This window comes from Clarias gariepinus, chromosome 24 (genome assembly GCF_024256425.1).
Source record: "Clarias gariepinus isolate MV-2021 ecotype Netherlands chromosome 24, CGAR_prim_01v2, whole genome shotgun sequence".
NCBI classification, from domain to species: domain Eukaryota; kingdom Metazoa; phylum Chordata; class Actinopteri; order Siluriformes; family Clariidae; genus Clarias; species Clarias gariepinus.
This window is the reverse complement of record NC_071123.1, coordinates 4477093-4501390: the sequence shown is the minus strand read 5'-3', so window position 1 is coordinate 4501390 and position 24298 is coordinate 4477093. Positions and strand designations below refer to the sequence as shown.

Below are 24298 nucleotides of genomic sequence, written 5' to 3'. Positions count from 1 at the left end.
TAATAATAATAATAATAATAATAATAATAATGGCACAAGTGACTTCCTCCAGTGTCGAGGGTTAGATTTCCGCCTTGTGTGGGTGTGTGTGGTGTTTGCACGTTCTCCCTGAGCTTAATGGGTTTCTCAACCAGAGCCTCTGGGGGCTCTGGTTTCGTCCCACAGTCCAAAGACATGTAGATTGGGCTAAATGGCATTCCGAAATTGCCTGTAGTGTGTGTGTGTGTGTGTGTGTGTGCGCACACCCTGCGATGGATTGGCACCACTGGGTACTCCTGGATTAGGCTCCAGGCCCATGTGATCCTGTACTGAATGAGATGAATTACCTAATAATAATAATAATAATAATATATAATGATTATGATGATGCAATATAAAAATGCACAATGCACTTTTAACACAAAAAGGCCACATTTGGAGCTCATGCTCTATGATTCTAATTTCATCTTGCATTTAAACCCAAATATTGGATTTTGTATTATACACCTTACATGTATGCAGGGGGTGTAATTTTCACCAGGGAGACAATTAAATCACAACTTTAATATTAACTTAACTATTTTCAAACTATACGAATTGAGTGTGGACTGATCCCAAAATGAATCCCAATACAATCCATACTAACTTACTAACCAGAACATACTGCTATTTGTGAGAGTTCTAAGCTACTTCATACTCTAGTACTCAAGCTGAGCTGTAGTACTCTAGTGTGCTTTTTCCCCGACGTTGCAAACGTTTTTCTCGTCTAATCTCGCGATAATTCCTAGAGGTTGCTTGGCAACAACAGAAGAGTCTCTAATTCCACAAAAGCGACAGAAGCCGTCGGCTACAATAAACTCTAGTTTACTCACACCGTACAGCACCGGCTCACAGGATTCTATATTTAAAATAGAGTTATTTTATCTTTATAATTGCGTGTAGTCAAAAAAAAAAAAGTCGAATCAAAGCGTGCTAACGCTAAATGGTGCGTTAGCTTAGCAGATTTGCTTCAAAACAGCTAGCCAGTTAGCTAACGTATGGTTAACTGATTACTTACTGGGTAGGTCAATTGTAGTTCTTCTTTTATTATTAATTGTGTATTAAAATAGACTTTATAAATCTTAGCAGCATTGATTTGTAAATAAATGATTTCCAAAGTTAATAATTAGTTGGTACATAGTAAAACTTTATAATTTTATTTTGTATAATGTTATATATGAACTACAGTATATCAAATAATAGATGTATAAATGAACTATGTTAAATAACCTACTGGGTTTTTTTTTTTAATGTTTGACACTGAAATAACATTACATAAACAGTTATTTATTTTCATGTTAAAGTTTTTGTGCTTCCCAGTCACAGCCTTTTTTCATGCACTACAATTAAAGGGACTGTACTGTAATTTTATACTCCTATACAGATTACTCTTAACTGAAACCATTATGGCAAGTCAGAGACCCCCATCTGGCAGACCCATGAGCAGAAGTTCCTTAGTCCCGGGGCCTGCAAGACCCCCAACTGGTGTCAGACCTCCACAGACAGCGATCAGAGTGGGAACAGGGGTGAGTGGATTGACCGAGGTGATTATTATTGAGTTTCATGTTTAGATGGACTACATATGGACAACGCGTGCTAATATCTCTCAAACAAAATGAGCTTTTCTATATAACAGTGTATTTTTGCATTTCGTAGCATCATCTATTCTATCGCGACTGCAAATATTCACTACATGGCGTTGTTATATAATATTTTATATTTTTATGTTGTATTTTTTTGCTGCCTTAAGTCTGTGTGTGTGTGTGTGTGAGTGTAGTTCGCGTGTTCACCCCGTGCTTGATGTGTTTTCTCCGGGTGCTCCAGTTTCCTCCCACAGGACAAAGACATGTAGATTAGGCTAATTGACATTCCCAAATTGTCCATTGTGTGTGTGTGTGTGTGTGTGTGTGTGTGTGTGTGTGTGTGTGCATCCTGCGATGGATTTGGCACCTGGTACCCTGCCTTGTGCCCAGCGTTTGCTTTTATAGGCTTCAGGCCCCCCACGACCCTGCTTTCTGGATAAAACGGTATCGAAGACGTATGTGTATACCCTTATGTGTCTCAGGCTTAAATAACTACACTGGTAGCACATAACCCGAGATTTGGCCCCTTTGAGCTGATGATTTTACCACAGAACTGTTGACTGAATAGTCAAATTGGATTGGTGCTGATTAATTTTTACACATTGGTCCCCAGGTTAATTTTTGTATTATTCTTTTAAAATGTAATTTTTCCATAGAAACAATTTATTCAGTTCAATTCAGTTTAGTTCAGTTTTGTACTTCTTCATAAGCTCCGCACCCAATTTCCTATTGCCGAAGCATTAAAACTGGACTTACTGACCAATATTAACATAAAATGTCATTAAGCACAAATGTCCAATGTTGCTGATTGGCTGGAGGAGTGCTTTGTGGCACTGTGCCACTTTGCATGTTTTCTATTATAGAACCAGGGCGGTCTACAAACACTTAGAAACACCACAGCCTGTATAGCTATTCAATGGCTTTGACAAATGATGCATTTAAAAAATTTTGTTCATTTTTCTAAAGTTTATGTGAAAAAAAAAATACTAGCCAGCTCACTAATTAAACTCTTTCCAGTTACATGTGTGTTCTGTGTTATAGATGGTGCCAGGTACTGGACGTCCTGGGACCAGGGCTGCGCCCATTGCTACTCAGGGTGTGTTATCAGCTCAGATTAAAGTGACCGATCGTCCTGTCACTCAGCAGGGTCTCAGTGGAATGAAGACCGGCGGGAAAGGTACTTTTCTAAAATACAGTATTTAGTGTTATTTAGTTTCTATCTGGATTGCAAACCATTAATGTTTTTTTCTTTTGCAGGACCCCAGAGGCAAATTCTGGACAAATCGTACTATCTTGGTTTACTTCGGTAAGTCATTTATTATCTAGACATTCTTGCTGGAACAATAACCTCCTAAGTGATTCTCTGATCTTAATACTTAAATGAAAATGAAAATTCCAAGTCTGACTGATCATTCAGCTAACCTAGAATCACAATCAATTTATTGAACATTAGCATGTTTTTGTTTTAAAGCAACATATTTTATACATTAAAATCTTATATTTCTTTACAAATACAAGTCTCTGCATTCATATTTTTTTGTCACATAAATCAAAAATTTTTGCAAACAACATATAAATATGATTAGTCCGTATATAAATAACTAACAAATAAATAAACAATAATTTGCATCAAAACAGGCAATTCAATTAAACATACAGTAATCAATGATGTTAGGGTTTAAACACAGATGGAAGAATACAAAAATAAAATTTTGTCCAACAGCTCTCTTTTCCTTACAGGAGCAAAATTAATGAGCTCACAACAGAGAACAGCAAACTACAGAAAGAGATCGACATCTTCAACCAGGAGAACTCCGTTTACCTGTCATATGAAAAAAGGTTAAATGCTTTTTATCACAGTATTATGGCAATAGGTGAGCTGTTTATAAGTCACTTTTTTTTTAAATCTGAAAATGTTTTACTTCCACAGAGCTGAGAGCCTTGCTGGGGAAATAAAGGATCTGCAGGGGCAGCTAGCGGACTACAACATGGTAACTATACTAAGTACTGTAGTAGTAACTACAAACAGAACTATACTAAGCAATAAATTACCTTCAGAAATCACTAAAAGAATAAAAATTCACACTATTTAAATATAACTGGAGAAATCTGTGTGCTTGTATATGTGTGAATGTATTCTTAGTTAACTTTAAGTATGTTTTTTGAAACTTGTAGCTGGTGGACAAACTTAACACCAACACAGAAATGGATGAAGTAATGAATGAAATCAGCATGGTAAGCATTGTTTACATTCTTTTTAGTTTTTTTTCCTTCTTTTCTTCTTGTTTGTGTAGCATTGCAGTATTTTTAAATCTTACTGTTTTTACGTCTCATTTCTCTTCACATGTTTAGCTGAAAGTACAGAATGACCGGGAAGCCCAAAGCATAGATGTCATATTCACAGAGAGAAGAGAGTAAGTGCCATCTTAGATCTTTTTAGGTGGTTTCAAACCTTCAAATTGTGGTAAATGTTTTTTAAAGTGTTGACTTAGACCGTTTTAAATGATCATTGTCAAAGCGCTTATACTGTAAAAACCAGTGGAACAAATCTTCTAACATGGCTAAATTCAACACTTTGCCTCAAGCTACTACATTAAGGTCAAAGGTGTTATTATAGAAGATTAATAAACACTTCCTGACCAATCAGATTAGTGAATTCAGCAGTGCTATGGTGTAAAGTATATATCATGTATGTGAAGTTATAAATCACTGATCTTAGCTGTACAGTGTGGTTAGAGAGTAAAAGATTAAAGTTTATAGCCTGTTCATATTAAAAAATAATATTCTCCAATAAACACATGGTCATGTTAAACATAAGGTGATGTTTATAAAAAAAAAAATTGGGCCAGGTTTATAACTTCTGTAGTTACAGGTAACCAAAACCCAAGTATCCAGGCCTCTGTTCATAGTTGAGAAATCAAAGCAGTACTGGACAATTGTTAAATTCACACAGAGACGAGTGACTAAGAACTATCAAAAATATAAATTCAGGACAATTCTGTACGTTTTAGGAAAAAGTTTGGGAATGTGAAATAATAAATGATGGAGTTGGCATGACCAAACCAAAGCAGGCTTTGCATTATGTTTTTTTTTCTTTTAGCCAACAATTCTAATTTTGTTACTAATTAAATGATTACTAATTTTGTTAATTAATGACATGCAGTACATTGGTTCTTTTTATAGTTGCATTTAATGCTGTGGAATGTCTTACATTTAAAAAACAGCTTGTCATGGTACAGAAGACGCCTTGAAGCTAAGGTCAAAGGTGTTATTATAGAAGATTAATCAACACTTCCTGACCAATTAGATTAGTGAATTCAGCAGTGCTATGGTATAAAGTATATATCATGTATGTGAAGTTATAAATCACTGATCTTAGCTGTACAGTGTGGTTAGAGAGTAAAAGATTAAAGTTTATGGCCTGTTCAGTTTGCTTTAAAAAAACACCATTATACAACACTGAAGCGAACACATTTTAAAATAAATAATTTTAGTTTTTTAAAAAAGAGCAAATGCATTATGAAAATCTAAAACTCAGAGATGTAGTCAAAATGGGAAAACAAGTAAGTGATTAAAAGAACTGATTTTCAAAACCTTTAAAGTTTGTTCTGTAAAAAAAATTAGTAAGCGTAGTTATGTTCGGTAGAATAAAAGTCGCTCAATGATGCCAGGGTTTGTGAAAAAAAGATTAATGTCTACTTCTTCACCACATTTGGTTTCTACAGTTGTTGCTCCTTATACACTTGGACTTTGCACTTGCAAACATCTATCTGTGGCTTAGCATGCCTGTCTTAAACAGTCTTTAGCAAAGTCACTCAGTTTACACTTCATCAAAATCAGCATGCTCCTTGTAGTCCTCAGGCTGAATGTAGCCATCCTCTATAAAGCCGTCCTCATCCTCAGTTGGCCCTGTGAGTCCCTGGTCTAGCTCGTGAGCACTGGTCTCCGTTTGCTCTGTGTCCAGGCTGAAGTTGGAATATCGTCCTGTGTTAAAGATACTGGGCTCTTCGGCTTCGCGCAGCCTCTGGTGACGGTAGTTGAAAAGCATCTTGTACCAGGTGGGCGATTTGACCGCGCAAACTAAGATCGTGGATGTGCAGATAATGATCATGATCACTCCAGTAAGAAACATCCAGCTGGTGGTCCCCAACTTGTCATCTTGTTTAGTTTCAGTGCCTAAAGCAAGCCACAATACTGGTGTTATATATTTATAAATACATTTCAAGCTTAATTGTATAAGCATTGTACTGTAGTTGATCTATTTCCCTCAAAGAAAATTTGCATTTTTTTATTGCACATTTCACCTCTCCTCCAACTTATCAGTGTGTTTATACAGAGCATCATTGTTCATCTTTGTTTCTTCTAGTGTTTACTAATGGACAGAACAGTAACCTACTGTATTTGTTTGACTGTAGAAAGAGAAAGTTTCTTGTGGAGATACTAAAAAGAGTCACAAATTATTGTAATAAAAATCATTATTAACTAAATCATATCACTCACATAAACACCATGCTACAACATCACACTTGCAGTAGATAGCACACTAGTCTTTTAACTTTTGTGTGCCTCTAAAGAGGCATGAATTTAAGAAAGATTTGCATTTAACAATTACCAAAGTACATTTAGGAAAGGTATTTAACAATTTCATAAAGTAAATTTTGTATCACATGCTTCTTCGTCAGCGGTTTATAAAGATGTCTATGGTATTGCACAAGGAATCGTTAGTTTAAAGGTTTTATAGCATTTATAACGTTCGGTAGTTTTATAGTTTTCTGGTGTTAACCCTTTTATAGCTGCCTATATATTTTTGAGATTATTTCATATGCAAACATTGTTACCGATCTATTAGGATGCTTAGTGTGTGTATACCTCCAATTTAAAAAAAATTTAAAAAAAATAAATAAAAAAGCACACCTTTGCTTGAAACAGTGTTTTTGCTCCCTGTGGTCACCTCCGCATGTGGTGGACTTCTCCTGGTAAAATAGTTTTTTGTGGAAGCTGTGACTGTAGTAGAAATAGAAGCAGGCTTTGACTGTGTAGTGGCTGTGCCGCTTGTTACTGGAGGTAGCTTTTCTGTCATTGTTTGTAGCACATTTAGGATTCTTTTCCCAGCAAGGCTGCTTGGATTCGCACAGGTGGCATTTTCTCCTTGAAATGCGAAATAAGTAAAGGTATTGTTAATTAATTAATAAATCATTCCTGACTCAGTCCTGTGCCTAATGATCAGACTCGGCCTTTGAACTTTTGCCCATTTATAAGTGTTACAACCAGGAACTGAAATGCACTTTTTTGAGACTGTAGGTCATAAATCTACACCAAATAATCCATAATTTTGAAGCATTGGATGATAAATATATTTTGCTAAATTATTGTTTTTATTATAAAAAAGTGATTATAAGTATTCATCCTTGATTGAATAAGTATTCACTTTTGTAAAAGCCTTAATTAATCTTTTGTGCAACCAGTGGCCTCCACATCATTATTACAATGAAGTTGACCTGTATGCAATTAAAACATCACATAATCCCCATGAGTGTGAGACTCCAGGGTTTTTTCCTTTAACACATTTTTACACACATGATATCATAAAGAATAAGGACTTGTACAGTAAAAACAAATAACGGGACAAAGTTCTGGAAAATTATCCCAGTTCCCAAACAGTTCCCAAAATGTCCCAAACCTTAAGCATTCCACAGAGCTACATTGAAGGAATATACTGTGTGGTTCAAGTGTGACCCGGAGGAGGTTGTCCACCAAAAGTAACTAACCTTGTAATGAAAGGAGGGAAGTAACCAGGAGACTGAGGATAATTTAGCAATATCATATAAGAGCATATAAGTGCTCATAACATATAATCCAAATAAGTATTTAATCCATATAAGTTCTTTTTATTCCAGGTTATACACTACAAAATGTAAAAAAACAAAAACAAAAAACACTACATCTAAGTTAAGTTAGAATGCATCTCACCCATCTGCAATCCTTTTTCATTCATCCACTTCATGAGCGTCAGTAGCTTCTGCGTGCAGTTCCATGGATTATCAGTCAGATCTAGTGTCTTGAGGTTTTTCAAATTTGCAAAAGTTTCATTCCTCATGGTTTGCAGTTTATTTCCCATTAAATAGATTGTGTCTAAATTGCTGAGAGCAGAAAAAGCTCCATTAGGCAGATCCATGATGAGGTTGTATGAGAGGTCCAGCTTTGTCAGTTTGGTGTATTTATTCAAAGCCTCTGTGTCTGAGCTGTTCATCACAATGCTGTTGTTGTGCAGGATTAAACTGGTTATGTTCACGTTGTAGGTGGCCGGAATGTTTTTCAGTGACTTGTTGCCGTCATCCACCTTGAAACAAAGGCAAACATGGCATTAAGTTTATTGTATTGCAAGTGTAGTAAGTAACATACAACACACTACTGGTGATTTATTATTTTAAAGAACTTTGCCTGTCGTGCTCTGTGGATTTGTCTTTAAACTGGTTCTCTGAAATACTCACCTGGATCGCAGCGCATAGAGCCACTGTCCACAGCAAGACCAGCTCTTTCCGCATCATGATCTTTCACCTGCACAAGACGCCAGCATCAGAACTGCACGAAAAAATGCTGAAGAAACAACCGAACTCTGTGGAAAACCACACATCGTTGTATCTCTTTAGACAAAGGCATTATTATTTATCCTCAAGAGCTCAGCTGCTTCAGACGGATGACTATGAGAATAATAATCAAACTCAGTAAGTATGAGGCCACGAACAGGGCACAAAGGGACGCTTTGTGCACACGGATTGGTCATGTAGGAGCATGCTGGAGCATGCTGTCTTCCCGTGCGCCTCAGCTTGTGAGCTTTTTGAAAGTGTTATCTGCTCCTAGCCAGAAAGCCACTTGAACGGAAGCCCAAATGAGTACAAAGTGGACCTGTGCTCTAGGATGAAGGGGCAGGTTGTTTTGCTCCATTGCACAAACATGGAGGTCAGGAGTGAATAATTGTGTGAGTTTGTGCACTTTATACACATGCTGGACGATGTATAAAGTCAGAATAGCCTCACTGACATGTTTGTTTTGCTAACATTAATTTTATATGTTATCATTATTTTTCTGCTAATCACTAAGAAACCAAACAAAATTAATTATTAAATAATTATTAAAGAAAAATAATGATAACATATATGATTAATGTTAGCAAAACAAACATTTCAATGAGGCTATTCGGACTTTCTACGTTGTCCAGCATAAAAAAATGGTGGCCTACAAATTCAGCAGGCATTTGTAGGCCACCATTTTAATGCTTTTCTAAAACAATGTCAAGCTTGAAACCTCTAAACTAAATACCAAACTCTTCGTATAAACAGCCTCAGATTTATTAAGTTATAATGTGCATTAATTATTGCATAATTATTTTTTGATAATTTGAGAAAGCTTACAAACGTACTGTACACTACGTTGATGTGTAAATCAGCTTAACACTTCATTATTTATTTATTTTTTAGATTAGAGTTTACACCCTATGATGCTACTTTTTTGTTAAGACAACAGCAAATAACAAGTTAACTTTTTTACCCTGAGGACACTTCTTTTTTTTTTAGCCATTGACTTCCATCTGCTCACTAGCTTTTAAATTTGCTACATCCTCCTCTTTACAGATACATCTCTAAAGCTACATAATCCTACAAAAATACATAGTGTATTACATTAACAAATATTAATAAAGCATTATTTATGGAAGGAGTAGATCACACAAGACTTACCCTGAACCTAATCACGTAACAGGCAGCAGAGAGCAGCGACTCTGAGTTATAGTGTGTCGAAATACTTCTTCAAGGAACTAGGCTACATGAAGAACCTTTGCTCTGCGTGATAAAAGTAAGAATGTCCTACTGACTAAGGATACACTGTAAACTGGCAGCTGATTAGAGAGAACATATTGTAAAAGGTTTATTGTTGGTATATTGGTTGCAATTTGAAGCAATGACCTGTAAATTCTGTCAAAAAAAAACAACATCTTAGTCACTGAAACACTCTTGCCTATCTAGATAAGAATCTATCTAACCAAGCATATCTAGCCTAGTCTATCTATGTATCTATAACAAATTACTTAGAATAAGTTTACAACAAGCGAAATATAAGATTATTAAGCTTATTTCTAGTCCAAGGTTCCTAAAAAATTTAAGTAAAAAGTTCTTGTTCTATTTGCAAGAGAGAGCTTTTTTAAAAAAAAATTATTCCTAAATCTAGCAAATTGATGTACTAATAGAACAATACATTTTGCTTAAAATTTAGTAAATTTTGACTAGAAATAAACTTAATAGTTTTCTATTTGGTTTGTTGTAATCTCATTTTAAGAACATGTAGCTAAATGTAACTACATTCAGGTTATTTTCGAAGATATTTTTTGAAGTGCATGTGGAGCAAGTGAAATATGAATTGAATCTAGCCAAACCTATTTATAATTTCTTAGAATTAAATATAAGATGATTTAACTTACTTCTAGTCATAAGTTACTAAAATTGAAAGTGATAAATGTTTTGTTCTATTAAACAAGACACGTTTTTGCTTGCAAAACGAGTACAACTTGACTAATAATAAGCGTAATAATTGTATATTTGGTTTGTTTTAATCTTGTTTTACGAAATTGTATATGGGTTTGGCTTGATTCAAAAATATTTCACTTGCTAAGATGTCATTTTTTTCAAGTCCATCATTTTTTAAAGCATTTAAACTTGAAATGATCAGGTGCTAAATGTACTTTATAGGTGCTACGTATATAGAAACTACGTGATTAAGTGAAGCTCTGTTTTCTATGAATTTAACATGACTGTCGAGGGTGTAACTGTTGCTCACTCTATTCTGACTGACAACACATCGAATGTCCGAATAGATCCATTACATTTGTGCATCTCTGTCTCAGAAAGGAGGATATGATCCATGCTATAGAGGCAGAGATTGAACGGGAGAAGCAGGCAGCAGATGACATAGTGAAAAAAATGCCCCCAGAGAAACAAGCCAAGTATGCCGAGATGAAAACTGTCAATGAGGAGCTGCTACAGGTTGGTTTAAGGAGAAAAAACAAAACAAAACAACAACAACGAAAAAAAAACTGATTTACACCAATGATATCTCAGTACCATTAGCAGAACAGTAGTGGAATACATGAACTGTGTATGCGGGTGCAAACGTTATAATAATAAATGATTTACAGTTTATGACTCCTGCCATTATTATTTTTTTTTATTTAAATGTCTGTTTCCAGGAACTGGCAGCTCGTCAGGATGAACTGGATTCACTGATGACCAGGAAGGAAACATTAGAGGCTGTAAGTGAGCCTGTTACACCTGACACACACACAAACACATGGCATGCACCCGCTGGCTTGCACTGATGACCTGGTGATAGAGCTAGATTGGGAAATTATTACAGCGGTGGTAGTGGAATTCTAATTTATGTTTAATCTTACTGTAAATAAGCACACATGCAAAACTTACTCACTTTTAGACCCAAAAGAATCCAAGGTTAACATTTTCAGCAGTTCTAGTCTAACCCCCATTTCTGTCTTTCTTTCTTTCTTTCTTTCTTTCTCTCTGTTGATCTCTGTGACTGTTGTAGGAGTTAGAGCACTCTCAGGTGAAGCAGGAGGCCGTAGTGCTGTACGAGCGCCTGCATGAACTGGAGCTTCGCCGAGACACCCTGCAGGCTGAAGACAAGAGCATAATCTCGCCACAGGAAGAAAGAGAGCGTCTGCTGAAACAGGTCAACTCATACCCCGTACTCCATTCCCGCTCCCTCTAACACTGGTATACCAGTTTAATGCAGGACTTTTAATTAATACACATTGAATTGACCTTTTCTTTCCACCTCAGGTGAAAGAAGATAATCAAGAAATTGCCAGCATGGAGCGGCAGTAAGTAACCTTGCGTGTGTGTGTTTTGCGTGTGTGAAACTTTAAATTAGTCAAACTGAAAACATGCCTCTTGTTTCCTCAGACTGACCGAAACGCGGGAAAAAATAAACCGCCTCAATGAAGAGTTGCGGCAACTCAACATGGACATGGAGGACCATCAGGGTATGGTACAGGCGCATCACCTGCAACATCTTAACTGTCTACTGTATGACATACAGTATACAGTATTTTAGACTCAGAGCTTTATGAAATCTAAGTGTGTCTAGGGAACAGCGCCCTCTTGTGTCAAAAAGTTCCCTATCAGCTGTATCATTATTTAACAGTTCAAAAAAAAAAAAATTCGTTTATGTGTATATATATATATATATATATAATTTTTAAATATTTTTTTTCTTTCTTACAGCAGTAGATTTGACAGTAAGCCATTATTTTAACTAGATTTGACAGTAAGCCAAGCGGTGTAACATAACTATGAAAAAAGGGACTCGCTTCCACAGGCATTCCAAAACATTAGATACGTATAACTATAATAGAATTCCAATTATCACTCATTAATAAACACATTTTATTCGAGATGGCAAATTGCTTAAGTACAAGCAGAATAAACCGTCTTCAGTAAAATTGGTTTAGGGTGACTGATTTGGCTTGTTCCCATGGTTGACTAATGCTGTTACTGGTGAGTTAGACTCCTAATCATTGCTTTTCCTTGTAAGAAACCTTTAAATAATTTGTATTATTTCTTATAAAGATATAATGCCAAGATGTTTTATTTTATCTGGTCAAAAAGGAACAGTTTTCAAACTTTTTTTTCTTTCAGCCATATAGAGAAATATAAATAACTAATCAGGTTTCAAACCTTTAAAGGGGATCTTTTATTTAATTTTTTTATAAAATTTTTTTTTCCATTGTTGTAGTGGGGAGTTAAACAAACCAATTAGACCTTTATTCCTATTTATGACCTCATATGAGAAGGCGCCCAAAAGTAGCTCATTTACACAGACGATAAAACCGAGTCGCAACCTACAGTTCCGAGCGATTTATGTCTGCAGTGCACCCTTCAGTCACACGGAGGAGCTAGCTAGTTTTCCACCACTGTCACCGTTTCAGTCATAATCCCGCCTGTGGTCAGAATCAGAGTAGAGGGGAAAAAAACAATTAAATCGTCTGTGAATGACACCTATTTGGTTTCATTTCTAAATCGTGAATTAAATTAAACATTAAACATTTATTTACACACATTTAAACATTTCTCATGGTGTATAAATAGTGCATATTGTGAATCGGTTCGTGATGGTTTGTCATATTTAAAAAGTTGGTCCCAAGAAAAACAAGTTTATTTAAAGCATTATTAGATGCACTTTGCAGGACGTCTGAGACTTGGTAAAGAAATGGTAAAATAAGAAAGCTTCGGGATTTTGAATCTTGTTGCAGGCTGAATTATCTGTATTCGGTAGCACATAGAGATGTAGAAACTGAACTGTCCATAAGTTCAGACACCCCTGGCTCCAAAAGAGTTCATGATGTATGGCTTCACACTTTTGTCAGTATTTCTGTGAGAACCCCTGGGACAGATAGAGTAGCTGTTCTAGTGTGTAAGAACTAGGCAATTAGGCTTTGTTTTCCCGCGGGAGTGTTTGCTCTGAACGGACCGTAAATCCTTAAGTGCTTTTGGATGTGTTTTAAAAACTTTCGCATCCCTTCTGGGTTGTGTCTATGATGAAGGCTAGAGAAGATAAAATGAACCACAAAGAATAGAGAGCAAGAGAGTTTGTGTGTGTGTGTGTGTGTGTGTGTGTGTGTGTGTGTGTGGAAAGAGCCAAACCCTTTCTGTCCATTGTAGAGAGGAAGCAGACACCACAGGTTCATTGAACAGCATAATCTAAAATACACAGACACGAAGCATACTTACACACACAGCATGCTGCTCTGTATTGTTGGTTTATGTCGAGCTGTCTTGCTGTTTTTCCTTATTGTTTCCTCTCGTGTCTTTTTCTCATTGTGTGTTTGTCTTTTTTCCTTCTCTCTTTTTCTCTCTGTGTTCATGTCAAGACGGTAAGCTTGTTTCTATATGTCCCTGTACACATTAGTTTAAAAACCTTGGGTGACAAATTAACGTGATTGTCTACAGAAATATAAAAGATGTGTTCGAATATAAAAAAAATAATAATAAGGAATTGTTTTGTAAGAGCGAAAACCTTTTTCATTTCATGTATAATTAGACAAGCTGATCCTCAAAATGGTCCTCCTTGTTTGTGAATTTTTTTCTAGTAATGAAGATATCAGACTGCAACACTATTATTATTATTATTATTTTATTTTTTTTACAAATGTGCAATTTTTCCATGATTAACAGGTGAACGAACACAAAAGTACAAAGAGCTGCAGAAAAAAGAAGAGGAAATAGACGGTTAGTGAGTGTAACCTCCTTGCTCCTGCTTGCTTCCTGAGGTTATTTCTCAGTTTCTTTATAAATGTTTTTGTTGTTTATGTTTTTACAGCGTACCTGGAGTCATTCGAGACAACTCAAGCTCAGGAGATGGAGCACATTCAGGAGACTCAGGCCAGCATTGTGGCTTTGCTGGAGCAGTCTAGCAGGGTAGAAATCCGCACACTCTGCACCCGCTCTGACTTTCGTAAATCACAAATGGTTCCTCGTTAACTGTCGTCTACAAGCTTTTAGTGTATAAACAGTTTTTTTTGTTCAGTGATTTATAGATGAGTCATTTGGCTTCTGGCGAAATGTTACTCAGTTATTTAGGGTGATAAAAGCATTATGTTTTTCTTCCAGATGATGAATCGTATGAATCAGCTCTCGGCCATTAGTCCCAACGAGCTTAAATCCATGCAGGAGGACCTCAGCTTTAAAGAGACCGAGATGCAGAAATCTGAGAGTACAGCCAAGGGATTGTCTTCTGGTCAGTTTACATACGCACGTACTACACACTTTTGACTTCTTTTACACTGACATAGACACACTCTCCTACTGCTCTGTTGCACATCATACATCAGCCACTTCCGAGTTTCCATTTTATTATAGTACTGGGCAAAAGTCTTAGGCACGATGTAGTTTTTTTTTTTTTTTTTTTTTTAGTACAAACATTGTCAAACATGTAGGTTTTACGACTTAATTATTAAGTCAGATAAAAAAAAAACATTAGTATTCTAGCAAAACAAATAATCTTACAGAAAAATGTTTGTAGGCCAGAAAAGAAAGCAGCATATTATGTAAAAGACCACTTTTCAGCCAAAAAAAAAAAGAAAACGTCTTGGTTTTGTATGCATAAAAAGCCTTCAGAAGGACTGTGCTTGGTTCTGCAGCTATTAAGCAGCTAATATCCTTATAAACCTGCACACACTGCCCCCCCCCACACACACACACACACACACACTCTCTCTCTCTCTCTCTCTTTCTCTCTCTCTTTTAATTCTTCTATTGGCTTAAACAGTTCTCCCCCAAATGGTGAGCTCATATAAGAAGGAGCCCGTCCCTTGAATTTTTGCTCACCTTTGTTGTTCTCCTTGGGGGGGCTCAGGCATTACTCAGTTACATAGACAATGAAACACTGCCTTTCCAAAAAGAGGGAAACAGAAGCCATTTAAAGTATTGAAGGCTGAGGGTTTTTTAAGCTGGAGCCATTAAGAGATACTTTTTAATGGTCCTCTGAGACCAATTTTGACTTGTTTTATAGTTAAATACTGAAATACAGAACCTTTAAACTAGTCATTTACAGTTTATCAGCTATAATCAAGTGAAACTCCTTTCCAGACACTTTTTAAAAATCTTCTTAAAGGATTAGAAGTGCACTAAGTGCACATTGCCAATCATCTACAAAGTCTTTTTTTTGTAGGAAAATGTGAAGTTTCAGCTTTACTTCTGACTCTTGTATACTGTATACCCCATATAAAACCCGGATAAGTAGGTTATTACAGAAACGATGATATATTAATATACAGTAAACCTCGCAGCCAAATAACCATCAGAGCTGCTGACCAATAAGTATTGAGAATTCAGCATCTATCCAATGATAATAATTCTCTACATATGCTGACAGCAGGCTTTAAATTTAGCATGGAATGTTTTTGTTTTTGTACCTGTCATAATTAGTGGAGCGACTGAATGCATTAAGGCCACATGTTCCATCCTAATTAGCTTTTTTGTAAGATACAATAGATCTTTGCCGCTATTGCACATGACCTGTAATAATAAGGGAGGAACGGCCACACATGCGTGAGTCCCAAGAGAAAGCTAATTCAAAAAAACGACTCAAGGTGACCAAACGGTCAGTTACACTGCTCATGTCCACTCCCCAGTTCCACATCCTTCTCCTTCACTCCCTGCTATGTGTGTCTAAATAGCGGCTGAAGCTCTGCCAAGAGGCTTTCCTTTCTTTGTGTGAGACACCTTGGAGCTGCGGTATCCCTCCCACTCCTCGGTATCGTCTTATCTCCGCAGTGCCGCCCCATTTCCTCTGCCGCGCTCTATTCTCGGGACCACCAGGCATTGTTCCTCCGCACCCTGTTTGTTTATCTTCTAGCAGTGCACTTTCATAGCCTGCTGAAAAGCAGCAAAAAAGGGGAATGCCGTGCAGATTGGCTTTGAAGGAAGAGACTGCTGGAGACCAGAAGAAAACCAGCAGGGACTGATTTGTCTAATGCTAATGCATTTAATGGTGTTCATTAGGAAAGTTAACATTTAAGGGCGGGCTATTTTTATATGTAAATAAACGGTTTGGTGGAAACATGAATTTACAGAGATACTGTAACAGCCAGGAAATGTTTGGTGTTTCAATTCATGTACATGCTGTAAAATCATATCCGCTGCCTGTAAGTAGTTTCTGATCCGATGACCTGACCCCCATTCAATAATGTCCATAAATTTATGCTGATCTGCTGCAAAAGCCATGATCGTTCATGTCTAGAGGACCAAAGCCACTGAAAGATGGCAAATTTTTTATCCACGGATCTAGTCGGGTATGGTATTTTTCCAGTTCATGCATACTTTATTCATTATTTTTATAGATTTCATTAAGTCATACTGCTTTTTAAACCACACTATCAAGACCATGTGACATTAGTTAACAACAACAAGCTGATTGGAGCAAAAAAGTTTAATGCAAATGTAAAGAAACATTCTAGAGGGACTAGATACTGTACTGTATGTCTCGGCTTATCGATGATGCCAAATAAATAAACACTTTATGAAAATTTTTATCGAATAAATAAGCCAGTTCTTTAAAGCTACTGTGTGTCTATATAAGATGATGGAAAGTTCACTAAAAAGAACAGCTGTCGAGTGTGGAGGTAAACGTGCAGAACCAGCACATGATTAGCTTTATTAAACAACTGGAATACCGTATTGCTGCTGTGTAAATATTTTCGGAAACCGGTCTAAGATATTCATCACAAAACAGTCTGTGTAAAGTGGCCTTTGCCTTGGTGTTTGTGTGTGTGTGTGTGTGTGGGATGGTTGGCTCAGGTTTTGGGCAAAAGAAAAACCCCAAGAGGAGGAAGCAGCAGAGAATGCTCAGAAATGCTGACAGGGCATTTAGATTACACACTACCCACTACACGCATACACGCCATGCACCACTCTCTCTCTCTCTCTCCAAACACAGAAGCGGGCCTGTTGCCTATCAGGAGGAACTGGCCCTTTTCCCCTTCCTGTCTCCCCAAACCTAGCAGTGCTGTGCAAACTGAAGAACCAGCCACTAGAGAGCATTTCCAGTAGGGGTGGAGGGGGAGGTGGCTACACATAACGATTTCACTTAGCTTCTATGTTGTATAACAATGCTTTTATACATTAGCAGCTTCTAAAGGCATTTAATCATCGCTCCACTTAGCGTTGTATTACACCCTTGCATTGTAACACATGTACTCTCATGCTTCTTGTGGCCTTTTGCCCTGTATCAGAAAACGCATTGCTGGTCAAGTGAAGTGCATGTTCAGCACTAGTACTCTATGGGGAAAAAAAGACATTTCTGATAATTCAGACAAATATTCTCATATTCATGGTTGAAACAGACGCTGAGTTGAAAGGTGATATCTGTTTCTTTAAGTGTGAGTAGGTATACCAATAAACTCAGTGTTTGTGTGTGTGTGTTTGTACAGAATGCGAGCATCTGCAGCAGGACCTTCTGAATGTAGAGCGACTGGAAGGGAAAGTGCAGACAGAGATGAACTCTCTAAAAGAAAAGATCCAGGAGATGACCGAAGGACTTAAGACGTACAGAGATCTGGACGCCCTGAAAGCCTCCGGAGAGCAGAAGATGAAGGTAGCTGCCCAATTCCCTGCTGTGTGTAGGACAACAGTGTGTGTGTGTTTTTTTTATGTATTTATTTTTTAACATGTTCACAGCTGTTTTTTTAAAACTACTTTACGCTTTAAAGTAGTTTAGCCGTGATGACCCGAGATAAGCATCTCTCTCCTCATAAATCCTGCCTTCTCAGGAAGAATCTGTATTTTATTTTGCCTTTTCCTCTCGTTAGCAGGCAGTGTTCAGTGACACACACGTTTCCTCTGATAGTAACTCCAGCCCTTTGTAGCATAAACATGGATATCAGCAACGAGTTGAGTTTTTCTCCACGACCCAAGGCACTTAACTCACTAAGGGCATTTTGCCCAAAACAGGATGCACTTTTTTTTTGTGTGTTGTTTTCTAAGACGTCTCCCATTAGTAGCTTCTGAACAGGATATATCAAGGACACAGCAAATCTAATTAAGTTCTCAGCTAAATCAGCAAGGAAAGGTTACGAGTGGTGGTGATCTTGCGAAAAAAGCAAGAAACATCTTAAACCTGTTAACGTGACGTTTGAGTTGTTATTATGGAAACCATAATGCATGGAAACTAATACTTGCATTTGCACTATCATAGTATAAACCTTCAGACCAATCAGATTAGAGAACTCATAATTTCTTGAGGTTTATGTTTGTCCTGGACGTGTTTTTTAGATGTTGCAGGAAGAACGAGTGTCTCTAACAGAAAGGAGAGATGCCTTCAAGAAGGTCAATCACAAGATGAATCAGGAATACGAAACTCTTGCAGCACAGTTACTGGAGAATGAGACTCACGCACAGGTCAGACACACACACATACACACACACACACACAAACATGCAGCATCATTAAAATTTTTTTTTAATTAATACTAAAATTTTTATAATTTTGTAGATACTTCCCCCTAACCTTACCCTGTCGTTAAACAAATTCCTTTACTGTACATGTTTGTGTCAACACCCAGGGAGTGACCTTATTGTGTCCCAACGCCACATTATTTCTGGGTGGGGTCTCATTTCCTGATGCCTGTTCTCTTATATAGGGTAAAGGTCCAGGCCCACAGTCTTCACAACAGTCTTGGCAGCACACCTCTGTGCCTATCTACGAAGGAAATGGTTCTGTCCAGCCAGCAAATTTACACCGTCGTTCTACCGAAAGCACAGGCGACGATCATGTCCTTACAGACTCTTAACATACCCATTGTGCTTGAATTAGCTGGCACATTTCACACACCCATTTTAAAGTCAACGTAATCTATACGAAACATTTTTCTTATGATAAAAACCTTTTTGGGAAACATCGCTGCAGCATCTCTCCTGGGAGCTCGTCGTAAAATCTGAGTTAACATTAAAGAGTTAATATAACGATCTAACATGTACAAATGTGCATTTACCGTAGAAAAGTTGTACTGTATAGGTGATTTATATAATCTGGGTTTGTCAAAGAGAGTAAAAGCCACCTCTGTGCTGGTGTTGTTCAATGTATGATTTACAGATCGCTTTTAACATCAGGGATAGTTTTTGAACTATCATAAACCATATGGTAACATGAATTTCTGTCATTTTTTGTGCAGCTGACAAACCTGGAACGGAAGTGGCAACATCTTGAGCAGAACAACTTTGTTATGAAAGAATGTATCCTTTATTACAGTAAAATGCTCATTCAGCATCCATGCTCAGCACAATTCTGCCATTAGTCATTTATCTTCAAGAGCTTTGTCCTGGTCAAGGTTGTAGTAGATCAAACGTGAGGCAGAAATATATATAGATTAAGATTCAGTTATTTGTCACACGCACCATACAGCACAGTGAAATTTAATTCTTTTACATATCCAGTAAGGAAACTGGGGTCAGAGTGCAGGGTCAGCCAGGATACAGCGTCCATGGAGCAGAGAGTGTTGAAAGCCTGGCTTAAGGCCTCAAGAGTGGCAGCTTGGAGGTACCGGAGGTATAAAACCCCGACCTTCCAGAGCCTTAACCATTTGAGTCACCACTCCCTCCCAGAAATTTCCTGAATGAGTCACAAGACCATTGCAGAGGCACATTAACACCTAGGTGCAGTTTTGCATAGCCATTGCACACTATATTGTGGCTTAGTGGTTAGCACTGTCGCCTTGCACTTTCAGGTCCCAGGTTTGATTCCCGTGTCGGATCTGTGTGTGGAGTTTGCATGTTCTCTCTGTGCTTGGTGGGTTTCCTCCGGGTACTCTAGTTTCCTCCCACAGTCCAAAAAGACATGCAGATTAGCCAAATTGGTTGTTCCCAAATTGCCTGTAGTGTGTGAGTGTTGACTGAAGGTTCTACTACGGTATGTGTTCGCTTGCCAGGCTTATCAGCAATCCTGCGCCGACTCTGGTTGCGTTCCTTTTTTTTTTGACGACAAATGTTTGAAGGCGAGTCAGAAATTATCCGCACTGCGGTTACATTAAAACTTCTCTTGGCGGCACTGTCTTGTCAGTGCTTTCCATTCAAGGCTACCGTCTTATTTATTAATGCGGTGCGAGCAGAAATGTACGCCCCACATGTGATTTGCAGGAGAGAAGAGCTGCGAGCAGTGATTCGTTTTCTGTGGTCTGAGGGTGTACAGTACCTGGTGCCAAAACAACTTACATAAGAGCATAAACAAAAGCGTTTCGATATCTGCGAACAAAATTGAAAAAGAAATTGATGCTTACAATTTTCTGGGATTCTCAAGGGCCAGTATTAAAACATTATCAGGAAAAATGTTCAACAATCAACAGTGCTCGTTACATACTTGTATTTGTCTTTTAAAAAAAGTTAATTAAAACAAATTTTACAGCTAAAGTGTGGATAATTTATGACTTATCCTCGTTCATACTTTGAGCGATATAATGTACTGTATTTAGTGAGGTGGGAGGAAACCTGAGAGAAACTAGAGGAAGCGCAGAGGAAGAGCATGGGAAGCTCCACATAAACAGTAAAGTTCAGGAACAAAACTTTGACCCTGGAGCTGTGATAAGGCAGTGCTACCCTCTGTGTTCTGACATTGCTCACACTTACATTAATCACAGGGATCTGTACACAGTCCATTTATAGAACATGTAGTAATCAGTTTTTAGCCTGCAATCTGCAAAAACAACTTTAAAACCACAACCATCTGCTTCTGTAAAGCCCTGACTCTGCTCTAAACTAGCAAACTAGCTAACAGAAATACCATGCACTTGTCAGGCTATAAGAATTTGGTCTGATTGTTTGACCACAAATGTAAATATACCTATATAACTATCCCTTGTTATAATTCATTTGTTCTTATAATCAAGTCTCTTCAGAACTTAAGTTCTTTCGAAAAATATTTATTCTGTTTGACCTTTTCGTGGATATGGTGGGAATTTTTTTGTGTGCTTTACCCATAGAGGTCACATTTAAGCAGGTAGTTTTATTTACCAGTGCACAATCTTTCTTTAACTTCCCCCGACCACCAGTCATCGCCTCTAAAGGCATGGAGAGCGATTACCGGCCCGTGAAGAAGAATGTCAGCAAGCAGCTCTCTGAATACAATAAGATCCTCATGGATGCTTTACAGGGCACCAAAAACTGAGGACCGCTTCCTGCCTGCCGCGGCCGCCGCTACAACTCTGCAGCTTCATCACTGACTCACTTCCCACGCGGGCCCGCTCTCCTACTCAACATTCCAAAGGCATGGCGCACGTGCCGTAGAGATTAGACATGGGCCCATGGGTAAAAAAAAACAAAAAAAACACACTGTCTGTCTGAGATTTATCTGTGACAGCTCTTTGATGGTGAGTGCATGGATGCAGAGGTGTAGAAAAGACTTAAGAGTATATGAATCAGAACTATGGATATTTATACTGGAATATGTCTGTTAATATTTAGATTAGGATCTTTCTAAGGTGAATAAATAGCTTTTTATGACTTCAAGAGGAAACACATCTGTTGTTACTTCATAGGTGGGTAAATGCGGCATCTTGGGATCTTGGGGTAAAATTATATGAAGGCTAATTGGAATGTAATAAATTGAATCAATGTAAAAAAAATTCTTAGTTGTAAATCATACAATTCCAATTGAGATGACTAACATGCACCATGGCTTATGTGAAATCTGATACAGTGACATTCAAAAGATATAGTGAGACAAGACTTTTCTATTTTTTTTCTGTAATGTTTCACACATTCCAAGTGCCACCTTATTTTACTTTCTTTGTTATGAATTAATGTTCTGTTTAGTCGATGAATTATGTTTTAGGAAACAATGGCATGATGTGTAATTTCCAGATGTTGCAGAGCCTCAGGCCTCAGGGCAGTAAGGGGTTAATGGCAGGCAGGAAGAGCGGTGGCCGATAACACTATTGTTTTAATGTTATTGGTTTCCGCTTTGCTTTATCTGAGAAGGGGGTTGCCTAGTGTTCTCCTCAGATTCATGATGCTCTCATTCTCCTACCCACCCTGTTGTCTGCCTTACGTGTGTACAATCAGAACCTCTCTCTTCCCTCTTATTAACACTGTTTCTGACACTGGAGTGTATTTGTGTGTTCGTGTCTGTGTGTGTGTGTGTGTGTGTGTGTGAGGGGTATTTCCCCCCTCTCAGAAACATGATCTTCACCCTTTTCCCATTACACAAGCACCTCCCATGGATTGAAGCCAGAGGTGTGGGAGACATAATGGGAGTAGAAGTGGTAGGAGTGCTCGGGATTTTACCCTCAAATAAAGCCAGGGTTGCCACTGTGGGTTTTATAACCTAAAAAAAAAAACTAAAACTTTGGTCCCAGAAATATGGAAATGTCCTTTTTATTTTGTAGTTATGTGGTTAACATCAGTCCACAATCTAACAATGTAAATTTTTTTGATATTTGGTCAAAACCTTTACCACTGAATGTAATAACCTAAACTGATGGGGTTAAGGAGGTTTTTTTTTTTTAACTAGGCACTAAGGTTTAAGTTCAGTGCAGCTCAGTTCAGTCCAGGACAAGTTGGAAACAAAAGACAGAGATAGAGCGAGAGCACATAAACTGGCAGCGATAAACCACACACAGGTGTAAACACTCGCCCATTATCTGCTAATTTTCCACAACTCCTCATTTATATATACTGTATAACATACGCTTTACAGAGGAATGAATACAACTACAAAGGCCTGTTTCATTTTTAACAAGTTGTAAGGCTTTCTTGTATTTGTTTAGTAATTAGATCAGACAAATACGTAACTTTTCGGCATAATCTCCTTGCTTTTCAATACACTTCAACAAGCTTTCGTATTGCCTCATTAAAAATGTTTTAGCCTAAGCTGCGAGCCACGAATGCATCGCTGTCTAGATTGCTTCATCAGAAGTTAATCTGCAGGGCCCCGAATGGGGCAGTCGTAAAGTCCTTGCCCTATCATCTGGAGATTGCTGGTTTGATTCCTATGCGTCTTAGCTTAGAACGAGCGGGGTGGGATATGAGGCACATAGCACTCTCACATCAGTCACGGCTCTACAGCCAATCATGGGCATTGGTAAGCTCACGCAAGTAGAAGAAGACGATAGCGCTCTCCTCCGAGTGTGTTACGCCACCCCCAATGGTGCATCAGCGTGCGTTTGAAAAGATGCGTTGGCTGACATTGCATGGTTCAGAGGAAACACATGATGGCCTTCAGCCCCTTCCTGACTGACTGGTAGTAGTAACAGCCTTAATGTGGGTGCCCCCTAGTGATCCGGAGGATTGGTAAAGTGAATAAAAAAAAGAAGTAAATCTTTGTTCTTATACACCACGTTCCAAATAATTATGCAAATTAGATGCAAGTGTCATAAACATTACATTTTTAGTTTTTAAATTAAACTCATGGATGGGAAACTCAGGGCTTTTTGGATCACTAAAAATGAATCTCAGACCCGTGTGATAATTAGTTTGCCAGATGAGCCCAATTAAAGAAAAATACTGAAGAAGGTTGTTCCACATTATTAAGTAGGCCACAGGTTCAAGCAATATGAGAAAGAAAAAGGATCTCTCTGCTGCAGAAAGGTATGAAAACATTAGATATTTCACAAAAACTTAAGCATGATCATCGTACTGTGAAGACATTAGGAGTTGATTCAGAGCACAGACAGGTTCATGCAAATAAAGGCAGACTGAGAAAGGTACCATTACAAAGCAGTAGACATGTATTTAAAACTGCTGTTTGGAGTCCCGCGAACCCCAAGGTGTAGGATCCTTTAGAGGCTTGCAGTTGTGCATAAACCTACTATTCATCCACCCCTAACCAATGCTCACAAGCAGAACCAGGTGCAGATAATGTTCCGATGCTTGCCCTTGAGAATCCCACAAAATCGAAATTTTTTTTGTTGCAGATTTCCAAACACCTCCGTTTATACTCTTCCGTGAGTTGTTTCGGCACCAGATACACCCTCAGACCAAAAATAAATAAATAATAAAATCACTGCATGCTGCTTTTGTTTTGTGCAAATCACAAGTAAGGCATCCATTTTGGCCCGCACTTCAGTTAGTGGTTTGGTAGTGGGGGTGCAAATAAATACACAGCTGACTGTAAGAGGGAACTGTTACCCAACGCTCTGATTTCAG

At 37.9% G+C, this 24298-nt stretch overlaps 2 protein-coding genes across 2 annotated transcripts; one reads left to right on the top strand and one right to left on the bottom strand.

Moving 5' to 3' along the window:
• Positions 1 to 800: 800 nt before the first annotated feature.
• On the top strand, positions 801 to 23476 carry ift74 (intraflagellar transport 74). Its single transcript, XM_053485745.1, has 20 exons — positions 801 to 1039; positions 1403 to 1544; positions 2643 to 2778; positions 2859 to 2907; positions 3342 to 3440; positions 3532 to 3592; positions 3777 to 3836; positions 3954 to 4015; positions 10498 to 10636; positions 10840 to 10902; positions 11193 to 11336; positions 11447 to 11487; positions 11570 to 11649; positions 13841 to 13894; positions 13986 to 14083; positions 14276 to 14402; positions 17596 to 17759; positions 18437 to 18562; positions 19336 to 19396; positions 21205 to 23476. The coding sequence occupies exons 2-20, from the start codon at positions 1425 to 1427 to the stop codon at positions 21318 to 21320; spliced, it is 1800 nt and encodes a 599-aa protein (XP_053341720.1). The 5' UTR covers positions 801 to 1039; positions 1403 to 1424; the 3' UTR covers positions 21321 to 23476.
• On the bottom strand, positions 5057 to 8549 carry LOC128512460 (leucine-rich repeat-containing protein 19-like). Its single transcript, XM_053485746.1, has 4 exons — positions 8093 to 8549; positions 7572 to 7941; positions 6516 to 6749; positions 5057 to 5777 (listed from the first exon to the last, which is right to left on the bottom strand). The coding sequence occupies exons 1-4, from the start codon at positions 8147 to 8149 to the stop codon at positions 5422 to 5424; spliced, it is 1017 nt and encodes a 338-aa protein (XP_053341721.1). The 5' UTR covers positions 8150 to 8549; the 3' UTR covers positions 5057 to 5421.
• Positions 23477 to 24298: the final 822 nt, after the last annotated feature.